The 12,881-nt window shown below is 42.4% G+C and overlaps 1 protein-coding gene across 1 annotated transcript in view; it reads right to left on the bottom strand.

Annotated features, from left to right (window-relative positions):
- Window positions 1-12,723, bottom strand: part of LOC130024259 (leucine-rich repeat-containing protein 37B-like) — a 46,742-nt gene extending 34,019 nt beyond the window's left edge. Inside the window, exons 1-4 of the mRNA XM_056114986.1 lie at window positions 11,789-12,723; window positions 9,303-9,374; window positions 4,578-4,649; window positions 475-546 (exon numbers count right to left, since the gene is read on the bottom strand). Of these exons, the coding sequence (XP_055970961.1) occupies window positions 475-546; window positions 4,578-4,649; window positions 9,303-9,374; window positions 11,789-12,723 (1,151 nt within the window). The remainder of the gene's footprint in view (window positions 1-474; window positions 547-4,577; window positions 4,650-9,302; window positions 9,375-11,788) is intronic.
- Window positions 12,724-12,881: the final 158 nt, after the last annotated feature.

The following is a 12,881-nucleotide window of genomic DNA, read 5'->3' as shown; positions in this document are numbered from 1 at the left end:
GCAGTGTATCTGGAGGCCTCTGCTTACTAGACACCAACAGCATCATTACAGATCTGGCAATCAAAACAATAAAAAAACTATCTGGAGACACTATCAAGGGTCATATGAGTACAAAATCATCCTGGTTGAGGGCCATTGTAATCGTTACTTACAGGCAAAAAAGGATTTGCTGTACAGTTCTAGTAGCCACTTTTAATGTTCTAATAATATTAAATTGAATAATAGAGGCTGACAATTAAGTGTTACAAAAATTCCAAAAATAGGGGCTGGAGTGATAGTACAGCGGGTAGGGCGTTTGCCTTGCACGTGGCCAACTCGGGTTCGATTCTCAGCATCCCATATGGTCCCCTGAGCACCACCAGGAGTAATTCCTGAGTGCATGAGCCAGGAGTAACCCCTGTGCATCACCAGGTATTACCCAAAAAGCAAAAAAAAAAAAAAATCCAAAAATAATGAAGCATATTTTGAACTTACACAGATTGCAAATACGGTACTGCTTCAAATGTCCGCCTTTCAATAAACTGTATTTTATTGCAGGATAAATCTCTAGGGAAAGAAAAGGGAAAATATTGCTTCAATTAACTAACAAATATCTAATTTTAGGAATAACTAGTAGAAGTCAAAATAAATATTGAATGAGTAGATCTGAATGTTCCAGAATCCCTAACCTGGCTTTCCTTTTTCTCAACCACACATCTTCATGAATAAAATGTACGACTACTTGGTTCTAATATTGGAGTTAAACTTTTCTCGGAGCAGAGAATTGATGAGGTGATTTTATGTTCTAGATGGGGTTGAGTTTTTTATCTTCATGTAAAATTACTATATTTAATATAGTTATTTCAATATTCAAATGAACAGTCTCATGTTTATATACCTTCCTGTGTAGCTGTTTTCTAGGCTAATAAAAACTAGCCTAGAAAAAATTAGCCTTTTTCATATAATATGAAAATCCCTTTAGACAGAACTTTGAACTAATTTAGAATTAAACTTTTCTATGATCATAGAAATTCAATTTTTGGTTCTACATTTTCTGAATATTCCATGAATTTCAATGCTTTAATTGTACAGTGGTGGAACAAAGAAAATCAGAGTACTGAACTTTGATTTGACTACAAGTGACTGTTCTGTATCTTTGAATTCTACTTAAGTTCTTTCACACATGACCAAGATGGGTATACCTATCTGCTAGCTCATCCCTCTTCTTCTCTTGCCTCCCTCCCTTCTTGGTCTCCTTCCTTCCTTGGCAGTTCTCAGGGCTTACTCCTGACTGCACACAGATCACTCTGTGGGTGCTCAAGGGATCTTGCATGGTGCTACAGATCAAACCTGGGTCACCCATGTGCAGAAGCAAGGCCCAGTCTTTCCTTTTCCAACACACAATGCACACCGTCATGTATTAACCTTCCTAATAGTTCTCAAGTACCAGCCTCACTACTCCAAATCAACTAAAGCAGGAACTGTGGTGGGGGATTTCACAGACCTGCCCAGTGATCTGCTACAGGCCTGAGTGCCCCAGCGCAGGTGGGCACGAGCAAGCTCGGCATGCTAGCCCTGGCTTACAACACCTGGGTCTAGGTCCCTCCTCTTTCTCTTGGTCTTCTGAGAGCACTGAGGTGTTTTTCCTGTGTTTTACCTCTCTCCTGCTCTCTTTTTACGAGATTCTGTCCAAGATGTCTGTCTGACAATCGCCCAACATTTCCTACACTGGAATTTTTATCACCAGAACTCTCCTCGTGATAACCTCCTCTGCTCTTAATACTACTGCTATAGAATCCATCTGTATTAGCCTCGTATTTCCCATATAAATGTTCGTTTAAGTCATAGGTAATTCGAAAATATGTTGACATAGGGTGTTAGAATGTTGTATTGCAAATCACAATGAGAAAAATAATTTTTTTTTTTAAATTCTGGGCTAATGGCATTCAAGTTCTTTATTTTCCTTATAATTCAGGTTTATTTTTATTTTATTTTTTAAATAATTTTTTATTAAACCAGCTTTTAAAAGTTTTGTAGAAAGGCCAGAAATTTAAAAATAATAATATTCTAGATTTTGCAGAGCATATTTTAATTTTTCTTTTTTTTACAGAAAAACACAAATGTAGATTTTACAAACACATAGTTTTCTTTTGCTCTTCAAGCTGTGCTCTCCCATGTATCTCACTTGCTAGTCTCTATGTTCCTTTGCTTTTTCACTTTCACGCTGGAAAAGCTGGTGCTCCCTCTCCAACATCACCCTCCTTTCTCTCCTCCCACATCTTCCTAAGCACCTTACATCCAATAAATCTATGCTGCTTCACTGTTGCACCTCTTTAAATTCTTTCCTGCAAGGGACAGGCGGTGAACCCACATTGCCTGTGATGAGGCTGGGACTGCTTTCCCGTTCCTGCTGGTGCAAGCTGGCAGGGTGAGGGGCCCTGGAAAGTTCTTTGGGGGAATAATAAAACTAAAGAAGAAATTCTCTAGCCCCAAAGTAGCCCAAGAGCTTGTCCATCACATCATTTGAAATACAAATCCTCACATCTTTCTAAGTAAGTTTTAATAAAAGCTATCTTGCTTCACACACAAAATTAAAAAACAAAATCAATAAAACCATGGGCTGAAGCAATAGTACAGCTGGTGGGGCCTTTGCCTTGCATGCATCCCAAGAGCTCGACAATCACATCATTTGACATACAAATTCTGAGCTCTTTGAAGAGAAACTGAGATATCAGCAGGATGCAAAATTCCAAGGCCCCACCCAGAAAAGGCTGGTCCCCTCAGAGAAGAAGTTACACAAGAATCCATGAGATAACAAAGAGAATATCAACAGTGTAAGGCATTCCTGTGAAAACACCCAGATGAAGTTTTAGTATGCAAAATTCCAGGAAAAAACAACCCTTTTGGAAGGATTGAATAAAAGCACCTGGCTTGCTCTTCATGCCCTAAATATCTCACTTGTTTCTGTCTGTTTCTTTGCTTGCTTTTTTCCACTCTGGAGAGCCTGTGTTCTCTCTTGAACACAGACTTCTTACTTTCTCTCCCTCACATCTTTCTAAATAAGTTTAAATAAAAACTACCTTGCTTCATACACAAAATTAAAAAATAAATAAAACATGGGCAGGAGAGATAGTGGGGCGTTGGCCTTGCACTGCACGCAGCTGACCCGGGTTTGATCCCCAGCATCTCATATGGTCGCCCCAACATTGCCAGGAGTAATTCCTGAGTGCAGAGCCAGGAGTATCCCCTGAGTATCGCTGAGTGTGATCCAAAAAGCAATAAATAATAAATAAATATTAAAAAATAAAAACGAACATATTTGCATAGATTTTTGTTTTTATTTAGTAGTGCTCAGGGTCTACTTCAGGGATATTACTGGGAGTCAGGGACTGGGGAGCCCAGAACTGTGTCCTGCTGGAAATCCAACCCGGGCCTCCTGTTGCAAAGCATCACACTCATCATTTGTGCAATCTCCTCAGCTGACAAAAACAATTCTTAAATTAATGGGCCAGGTAAAACTGGACCATGCATTGGATTTGATCCATAAAGGAACTCTATATGAACACGGAGGAGATGGTATATTAGCACTTAGGTTTCTATGGGTGGAGCAGATATAAGTACTTTTCATCTATTAGTAAAGTTTGAAAAACACTTTTGTGAAGCAAGATAGTTTACATCGAAAGAAACTTTCTTAGAAAGATGTGGGGGGGTGGGAAAGAGAAAGAATGTGTTCATGAGATAACACGGCTTCTCAGAGCAGAAAAAGCAGACAAAGAGACATGAGGACAAGTAAGCAAATTACATGATCCAGGGAGAACATGGGCTTGAAGAGTAAGCCTAAAGGTTTTTTTTTCATATATGTCCATATATATATATGATGTAGGCAGGTAGATAGGGAAAGGCCCTTTGCAATGAAACAAAGTTTCATGGAAGAAGAATTCTAGGAATGACCCACCTTGCGGACACAGAAAACAAAGGCCTGATAAGACCAGACCCTCAGGATATAGGCCTCCCCACGGAATTCCTCTTTTTGGACCTCCCTGGTAACCTCCTTAGCAACGGACTTTTACCTGGAAAGAGGCCTCACGTGGGGACAGGCTGGAGAAACCCTATAAAGGCCACCTTGAACAAAGGAAGGGCGCACATATGCTGCCTGAGCCCATGTGCTGCTTGCGCCCACGTGGCCGAGCACATGTGGTGTCTGAGCACATGTGTGGCCCGCATCTCCCCTCTTCAGATGTGTACTTTCATTCTTTCGTGTCTAACTTTACTCTCTCTCTCGCTTTCTCTCTCTCTCTCTCCCCCTCCGCACCTAAAAATCCTACAAATAAAATCCATTAACTTCACTCACTGCTTGTCTACTCCTGAAATTCCTTTCTGCGAGACCCCGCTTCACATAAGTCATCCGTGGGGCCCACCGACATCATATATATATATATGCAAATGTAATTTAGTGTCAGAAATGACATGAGAGGTTTTTAATGCCATACTTACAAAACTACAAAATTTTATTGCTGGAAAAAAGGATGAAGATTAACTTGCACACCCCCTTGTTTTAAAAACAGAGCTAAAAATTCATAAATAAATGATTAACTTACAAGTACTTGAGGTTTGGAAGGGCTTCAAATGAATCCTTACGTAATTCTGCCAAAGAATTGTCACTGAGTATTCTGAAAAATGGAAAAATTATTTCTGGTCTAAAATGCAAAATAACTATGACTATTTATTACATAGGACTATTTTTTTTCTTAAATTTTTATTAGTGAAACACCATGAGGTACAGCTGTAGACTTACAAATTTCTGTGCTTGGGTTTCAGTTATACAATGATTGAATACCCATCCCTCCACCAGTGCCCATTCTCCACCACAACCAGTCCCAGTATCCCTCCCACCCCCCATCCTCCCATCCCACCCTACCTCTGTGGCAGGGCATCCCTTTTCTTATCTCTCTCCTTTTGAGTGCTGTGGTTTGCAAAAGAGACATTGAGTGGCAATCTTGTTCGGTCTATAGTCTACTCTCATCATGCATTTCCCATCCTGAGAAGAACCACCCGACGCCCTTTATTTGGTGCTCCCTTCTCTAGCTGAGCTGCCTTTTCCCCTAGCGTGTGCAGCTGTGCACAGGACTATTCTTACACATAATAATGGTGCTATCTAAATATCCCAATTCTTATTTAACTTAGGGATAGTGGCCTCTGTTTAAACTCTTTATTTTGTCCTCACCTAGATGCATCATGAACACGAACACAGCTATTGACTCTTCTCACCAAGTAACCTATATAAAGCATATTCTCTAGGTCACAAAATCTGTCAGATCCAAATTCTGTGTGACACCAGAAACACAGGGCTGCCACTCCCTGCTCTCTTCCCAAACATTACTCTGAGTCCCCCATGAAGAATGAAATTAAGTCTGGAAAGGAAGCCCTAAGAAACTTAACACCATTAAATTGTTTTGTTCTGGGAAGGAAAACGTGCACAAAGTGCACATGACATTTGGGCCCAGAGCAATAGTACAGTGGGGAGGGTTTTTGCCTTGCACGTGGCTTACCTGGGTCGGACCCGGCACCCCATAGATCCCCCACGTCTGCCAGGAGTCAGCCCATAACCAGTAGCTGTGCACCCCCCCCCCCCCAACAAAAAAGAGCAGGCCAATAAAGCGAAGGCCCCAAGACACGTTCCTGACAAGGAACCCAGCTTCCCAGAGGCCCCAAGCGTGCCCCTACCAATCACACCCTCCTCTGACACACACCCCTGACTTGAACGAACATTATTTGGGGGGTTTCTTCGGTGCTTTGTTTTGTTGTGGGGCCACACCCAGAAGTGCTCAGTGGTTACTCCTGGCTCTTCGCTCAGGGATCATTCCTGGTGGTGCTCAAGGGACCATATGGGGTGCTCAAACTCAGGTCAGCAGTCTGCAAAGCTTAAAGCCTTTCCAGAGGCAGAGAATTTGATACTGGTCCATGGAATTGGGTTGCCTTGGAAGGCAGGACCAGAGGGCAGGAAATCTATCCAAGATTTTCAAACAAAGACTTGAAATTCGGCTTCTCTTCCCTCCTTTACCTTATAAGGATCAAATGTAAAAGGGAGTCTCCACACGGTTTGCCCCCAGCCCAGGCCCCAGAACTGGAAAGTTTGTATAGTCTGTTGAGGACACCCATGTTGGAAACCGATAATTGCTGCCAATTATGGTTTAGATTCCCTGCTCCAATGTCCCCTTTTGTTTAGAAAAATTTCACCTTTCAGAACTAAGGATAACCCCTGCGCACCACTGTGTGGCACCAGAGCAAAATTATTTAAAAAAAAATTCTACTTTTTTTAATGTTTAGAAAAGTATGCAAGCGATTTCCATTTGTAGACTTTCTCTCTAGGTCTGAGGTCATAGCCTGGATGAAAATACAATTATTTCCAACGCACTGAAACAGCCTTTGGTTTTGGTTTTAGATCACGCCTGGCTGTGCTCATGGCTTATTCCTGGCTCTGTGCTCAGGGATCACTCCTGGCAGGGCTGGAGGGCCCTATGGGGTGGTGGGGATTGAATCCTGGTAGGCCATATGCAAAGCAAAAACCCTACCCACAGTACTACCGCTCTGGCCCTAAAACGGTCATTTCTCATATTAGGAATGTCAACTGACAATGACAGATTAGCAAATTGTTCATTTGGCCTCTAATACAAACCACAGATATTTTTCACATCGCGTTTGTTATAGACATCTCAATCTTTTGGTTCTTCATCACAAATTTGAAGTTAGTTGTTAGACATACAGGTGGCTATTAGGTATGTCAATATGTGTTATTTAATAGCACTGTCACTGTCCTCCCACTGTTCATCGATTTGCTCAAGCAGGACCAGTAACATTGTGAGATTTGTTACTGTGTTTGGCATACCGAATACATCACGGGTAGCTTGCAAGGTTTTGCCGTGTGGGCGAGATACTCACCGTAGCTTGCCAGGCTCTCTGAGAGGGGCGGAGGAATCAAACTCGGTTGACCAGGTTGGCCCCATGCAAGGCAAACGCCCTACCCGTTGTACTAACCATAAAATTAAAATATGGATGGGATCCCTTTTATTGATTCATCAGGGCAGCCCCAAAATAAAGAATGCCCAGAGGTGGATGGGCATGGAGAAACAATACTTTCATGAACTGGCACAACGATTTTGAGGTCAATTAAATTTTTATAACTATATACTCTTCAGCCCAACAAATCCATCTCTAAATATCTACTTAACAGACCTATCTGCCCATATTCACAAGGCCCTGTGCTGCGGTAATACATGTGACCAAAAAAAATCAAAGCATCTTTCAATAGAATTATTATGAAACAGGATTTTAAATAGATGGGGTAAACCTCTATGCACCATACAGGAAAGAAGTCTAAAGCAAAATAAAGTGAAAGTATCAAGTGGTAGCTGTTATATTTATAGAAAAAACAAATCAGAAGATTTACTTTCGCATTATGGATCATTTAAAAATTTTTAATGAAGAATGTAATCATGTACCTGTGAGTCGAGAGCATCAGCAGCCTGATGGCACCTTCAGACTTCCAGATACCCCAAAATTGCTGCTGTGCCTTTGGCCAGACCCCAAAAACTTGGGGCAAAGTTTACCAAGAAAGTAAACTGCCAAAAGTTAGGTATGTTTCCCACATACCTACAAACCACCTCCGACTCAGCTATATAATTGGAGGCACGGCCTCTCTGGTTTCTGATTGAACTGCTTAATGGCCATGATCCCAGAGATTCAGAAGCAAATCTTGAAACCCAGCAGCTTTTGGCAGAAATGCGTCTGGTCCCTGCAGTAGGTTACCAGCGCTGGGCTAACCCAGGTGGGAATAGGTTTCGTGCCTTGGCCTGTTCCCCCTGTTGGCCCAGTGGCAACCATCGTTCAGAGGCCACTGGACAGTCAGGTTTGGGCCCGCAGTGACGAGACATGCAGGGCCTCACAGAATGGGGGTGGAGCCGGTCTGTCCTCCCCACCCCAACGAGACCCCAAGTCATCGCCCACGAACGGCCTCTCTGGCTCCTGATCAAGCTGCTTAACAGCCTTGATCCCAGAGACTCAGAAACAAATCTCAAAACTCAGTGGCTTTTGGCAGAAATGCGTCCAGACTCCGCAGTAGGTTACTGTCGCCGGGCCACCCCAGGGGGGAAAGGGTGTTGTCCCTCCGCCTGCGCCCCCTTGGCAGCTCAGTGGCCATCATCCTCCAGAGGCCATTAGACAGTCAGGTCTGGGCCTGCAGCGACAAAACTTGTTGGGCCTCACAGGATGGGGGTGGAGCGGGTCCTAGTCTCCCCGTCCCAATGAGACCCCAAGTCATCACCCAAGAACGGCCTCTCTGGCTCCTGATCAAGCTGCTCAACGGCCATGATCCCAGAGACTCAGGAGCAAATCTCAAAACCCGGTGGCTTTTGGCAGAAATCCCTCCAGATTTAAGTGTTAAAATTTTGAAATTTCAAAATCACATGACCCTACTACAGCCACGCAACATCATATGTTATTCATAACCAGCAATAGAACACAAATTGTCTACTGTTGCCTTTTCAACAGATCTGAGTGTTGGGGTAAAATCTCAAATAATAATGGTGGGTCTGGTGTTGAAATATTGAATGTGATCAAAGTAGAGAGAGAGTAATGTGGAAATCATCTGCCCCACAGGTAGGGGGAGGGTATGGGAGGGGGGTATACTGGGGTTTTTTTGTGATGGAGAATGGGCACTGGTGAAGGTACAAGTGTGTTTCATTGTATGACAGAGACTTAGACCTGAAAGCTTTGTAACTGCTCTCATGGTGATTCAATAAATAAAATTATAAAAAATGAAAAAAAAGTAAGATGGAGTTCTAATCAGTGGCTAAATAAATAGCAGTACTCCTACATAAAAAAGAAAGAAAGAAAGAAAGAAAGAAAGAAAGAAAGTAATCATGTTGGCTTGCTACTCAAGCCAAGGTTCTCCTGTGAACACATTTCCTGTTTGCTCATCTCTGTGTGCTCTCTCTAGAACTTCTCTATTTCTCCTCTCACATCTTTCTAAAATAAGTTCAATAAAAACCATCTACATCACCAAAATATATACCTATATGTATATGTGCGTGTGTGTATACAATTAACTCTACCAGTTATGGAATGGAAAACAAAAAGACTTTTAACGTAAGAGCTTGGTAAACCAAAATTTTTTAAAGAAGTAAACTATTATAACTAAGAGAGGTTGTTTTGGGACATGAGGGCGAAATAGCTTCTATGTGGTGTTGATCTTAAAATTGTATACTAGGGAGGATTTTATGGTACAATTATTTTTTAATATTCATATTTGGAGAGAATATACTCACAGTTTCTCAACCCATGGGTATGCCTTCCATGTATTTCCATCAATGGAAGAAATAGAGTTTCCTTGGAAATCTCTGTGAAGAAACACAGTTCACAGATTTGAACAGGTAGGAAAAGAATGAACAGAATAAGTAAAAGAATCATGGAAACACAGAATACTCCAGCTTATCTCCATAGCTATGAGTTTCCCATTATGCCCAACTAAAGACATGATGTGGGGTGACTGGTCAAACAATGAAATATCTCACAATCTGAATTTCCTAATTCCTGGAGTAGATAAATACTGCCAGCTAATTAGCCTGTAAGCCATTTTTCTAAACTCACATCTATTGTAACTCCTACTGCAAATCAATGGAGAAAATTATAATTTCATAATTATCATATAAAGAAAAATGAACAAAATTATCAGCAAATAAATATTTTAAAGCATTGCCAGGGAACACCAAAGGTTTAAGTCAATGCTCTCTGTTGAAATTTCAAGATAGTAGAAATTTCTAGATAGAGACTAGGGAAATTAGAAAGTGAGGGGGGACTAGTGAGGAGAGATATATTCAACGTGCCTCAGGAAAAGAACAAATCACAAAGAACTACCTTCATTGGGAGTGGCGAGGAATGCACAGGAAAGAGAGTAGAAGGAAACCCAAGATGGTAACAGAAGTTACCATGCGGCAGTCATATAGCTGGTAGAGTGGGAAAGTGGGATTTTTGCACCTTATCCTGTTTACTTTACTGACCTATTGTAACAAAGAGAATATGTTCATGAATTTACACATGTATAGACGCATGAAGTTGGTGGAGGGGGGGATGGTGCTCAGGACTTGCCCCTGGCTCTGCGCTCAGGGTCAATAATTTTTAATTGAACTGCTGGCTGGCAGTGATGGAGGGGGACCCTATGAGGTGTCCGGGATTGAACCTGGGTTGGCCACATGCAAGGCAAGAGCCCTACCCACTGTCCTAGGACTCTGGCTCCCTGAGTTCAGTTTTAAACACTAACTCTGTGGATCACTTTGAATCTAGTTTTGTCAACTTTCCTCAGCAACATGTGTATATAAGCTGCAAATGTGTACATAATCCAAATATAAACCTAATCAGTTTACATACACAGTTTTCAGGGTGAAAATGTTGAAACAGAAACCTATCCCACCAACCTAGTGAACATTTCCACTCAAGACTTCTGGATGCTTTATGATGTCTAAGCCACAAGTTGAGGGATATGTTTAAGGAGGCACAGATTCGTAAATGTTTCATATTACAAGCATATTACATATCTCCAAACACAAAAATCATACCAAACGTGCACAGCTTTTTATATGCCCAGCACATAAATAATTTTTGATCCAAAAAAATCAACCTCTAATTCCCAGCTAAAGTTGCTCTGTGTCAGCTCTCTGCAGCTTTCCCCAACTGACCAGATTCTGTACATTTCTGTGCCTCTGTTGGTGCTTGGTGACACGCTGCCTTTCCTTTTTGTGTATTCCCTTTCTCCCCAATGCCATCATGTTTAAGAGCCGATGACATATTCTTGTGGCTAAGTTGAGGGAAATGGGTGCTTTATATAGAAAGTCGATGTAAACAAATGTAATTCTGAAATGAGAGATTAATGAATACAGACAGCATTCATGTGTACGCTAGTTGCCTGATGTAAGTATATAGTTTCACGGGGAGGCCACACCCGGCAATACTCAGGTGTGACTCCAGGCTCCGCACTCAGGAATCACCGATAATGGTGCTCAGGGGACCATATGGGATGCCGGGGATCAGAACTAGGTGGAACACGTGCAAGGCAAATGCCCTACCTACTGTACTATCACTCTGGCCCAAAGTATTTACATAGATTTCATAGTATTACTTTTGTTGCAATTGGAGCTGGTTAGATCTCACAGTCAACCCTTCTCCACCACCTTGGCCTCATCTCTATAGGGATTCATGTTAAACTTGTTTCAAGGTACTAACTTCATAAGTATCAAAATCAACAAGTATCACAACAATATTAGGAGGTGATAACTTACCATTACCCCCACCTCAAGAAAAGGGAACTGAGTCACAGAGCTAAATAACTTGTCCAAGGTAACAAAGCTAACAAATGCAAACTCGGGCAATCTGGCTCCAGAATTCATGTCCATAAGCACAAGATTGTGGCACCAGCAATAAAAGATAAGGAGGACAAACTATTTTTTTTTAAAAAAAGGCTGTAGCACAAAGAAAACAAAGGTTAAGGAATTAAATGAGTGGATGATGGGATGAAGGATAGGTTGATGGTGAGATAAAAATAGAGAAGGAAAAAGGGTACGGACGTTTATATCCAAAAGACTAGAGAAGCAGCAGCAACAGATAAGGAGAACGAGGATATCTTTTGACTAACAAAAGATAAAAAATGGAAATCATTTAACGTGGGCAGGGGGATGAGGCAGACACAGGGAGACATTGAAGAAAAGGCTTGCTATGTCAATAGGCAGAATGCAGAGAACAGAGGAAAGGGGATTCTTACAGGACGGTGAAGGTGTTGGTGTTGGGCCCTGGCACAGGCACTCTATGGAGCCTCTTCTCTGGACTGAGACCGGAGCAGGAGAGGGTCTTATCTGTGCAGGTACAGAGCTCACATATGTTAAAGGTCATGGAGACATTCTGTTCCAGTTGCTCAGGGAAATCTACGTGTGCCTTTTCTGAAGCATGTCGTACAGCAGGAAGGGCAGAAGAGTGTGTCAGAGAAGAATGATATGTTGTCGATGTTTCTGGTTGTGGAGTTGCTTCATTTGGAGTCTGAGCTGAGACCTCCTGCTGCTCGGGAGAAGGCTGACGCTCATTACTGACCTCTGCAAACATGTCAATTGTCATGTCTGCAAGTGTTTCCCTCGCACTTGGAACATTGAAGGGTTGAGCCTCATTCTTACTTGGTGATGACACATATTCAGGATGGTCTGATGGTTTACCTACAAGCTCTCGAGGCCATGGCTCTCGAGGCCACGTTGACACCTCATGGACCAAAGATGATACGGGCTCAACTTTCTTCAAACTCTGACCTGACTCTAAAGGCTGAGCTTCCACCTCCTGAGGCACTGAAGATCCTCTCTCCTCGGAAGCCAATGTAGGCTGAACTAGGGTTTCTGGCAGGACTGAAGCAGTATCACCCTTTTCAGGGGTACTTGACAGCAAATCTGAGTCTGAAACTACCAGAGGTTTTGATTCCTCGGGAGATCCGAGAAGTGCAGCTGGGCTCTGTTGTGTGCTTGCTGAAAGTTCAGCTTCCAGGGCCTTAAAGGGAAGCTGTTCTAGCTCTTCAAAGGTTTCTGGATGCTGAGGCTGGGGTGAAAAGGATCCAGTCTCGTGACGAATCTGTGGATGTTTCTCTGAATCTCCCACCAAAGGTTGACTCCCCTCAGGATAAAAGGTATCCATACTGGAATCGAAGTAATCCTCCTGCATTGGTTGTGGTCGACGACGAGGTCTCCTAGATTTCCTGCGAGTTGGAACAATTTCAGCAACATGGTGCCCGCCAATTTGATCCAAAAGGAAGGCGGGGAGTTTTGAAATCCGGGGCTGAAGGGTAGGGGGTGATTCAGCGGCAGGATCAGGGGAAGATG

This window comes from Sorex fumeus, unplaced genomic scaffold (assembly GCF_029834395.1).
Source record: "Sorex fumeus unplaced genomic scaffold, SorFum_2.1 ptg000001l, whole genome shotgun sequence".
In the NCBI taxonomy this organism is placed as follows: domain Eukaryota; kingdom Metazoa; phylum Chordata; class Mammalia; order Eulipotyphla; family Soricidae; genus Sorex; species Sorex fumeus.
The sequence above is the reverse complement of the archived record's forward strand: the minus strand, read 5'-3'. Positions and strand labels throughout refer to the sequence as shown.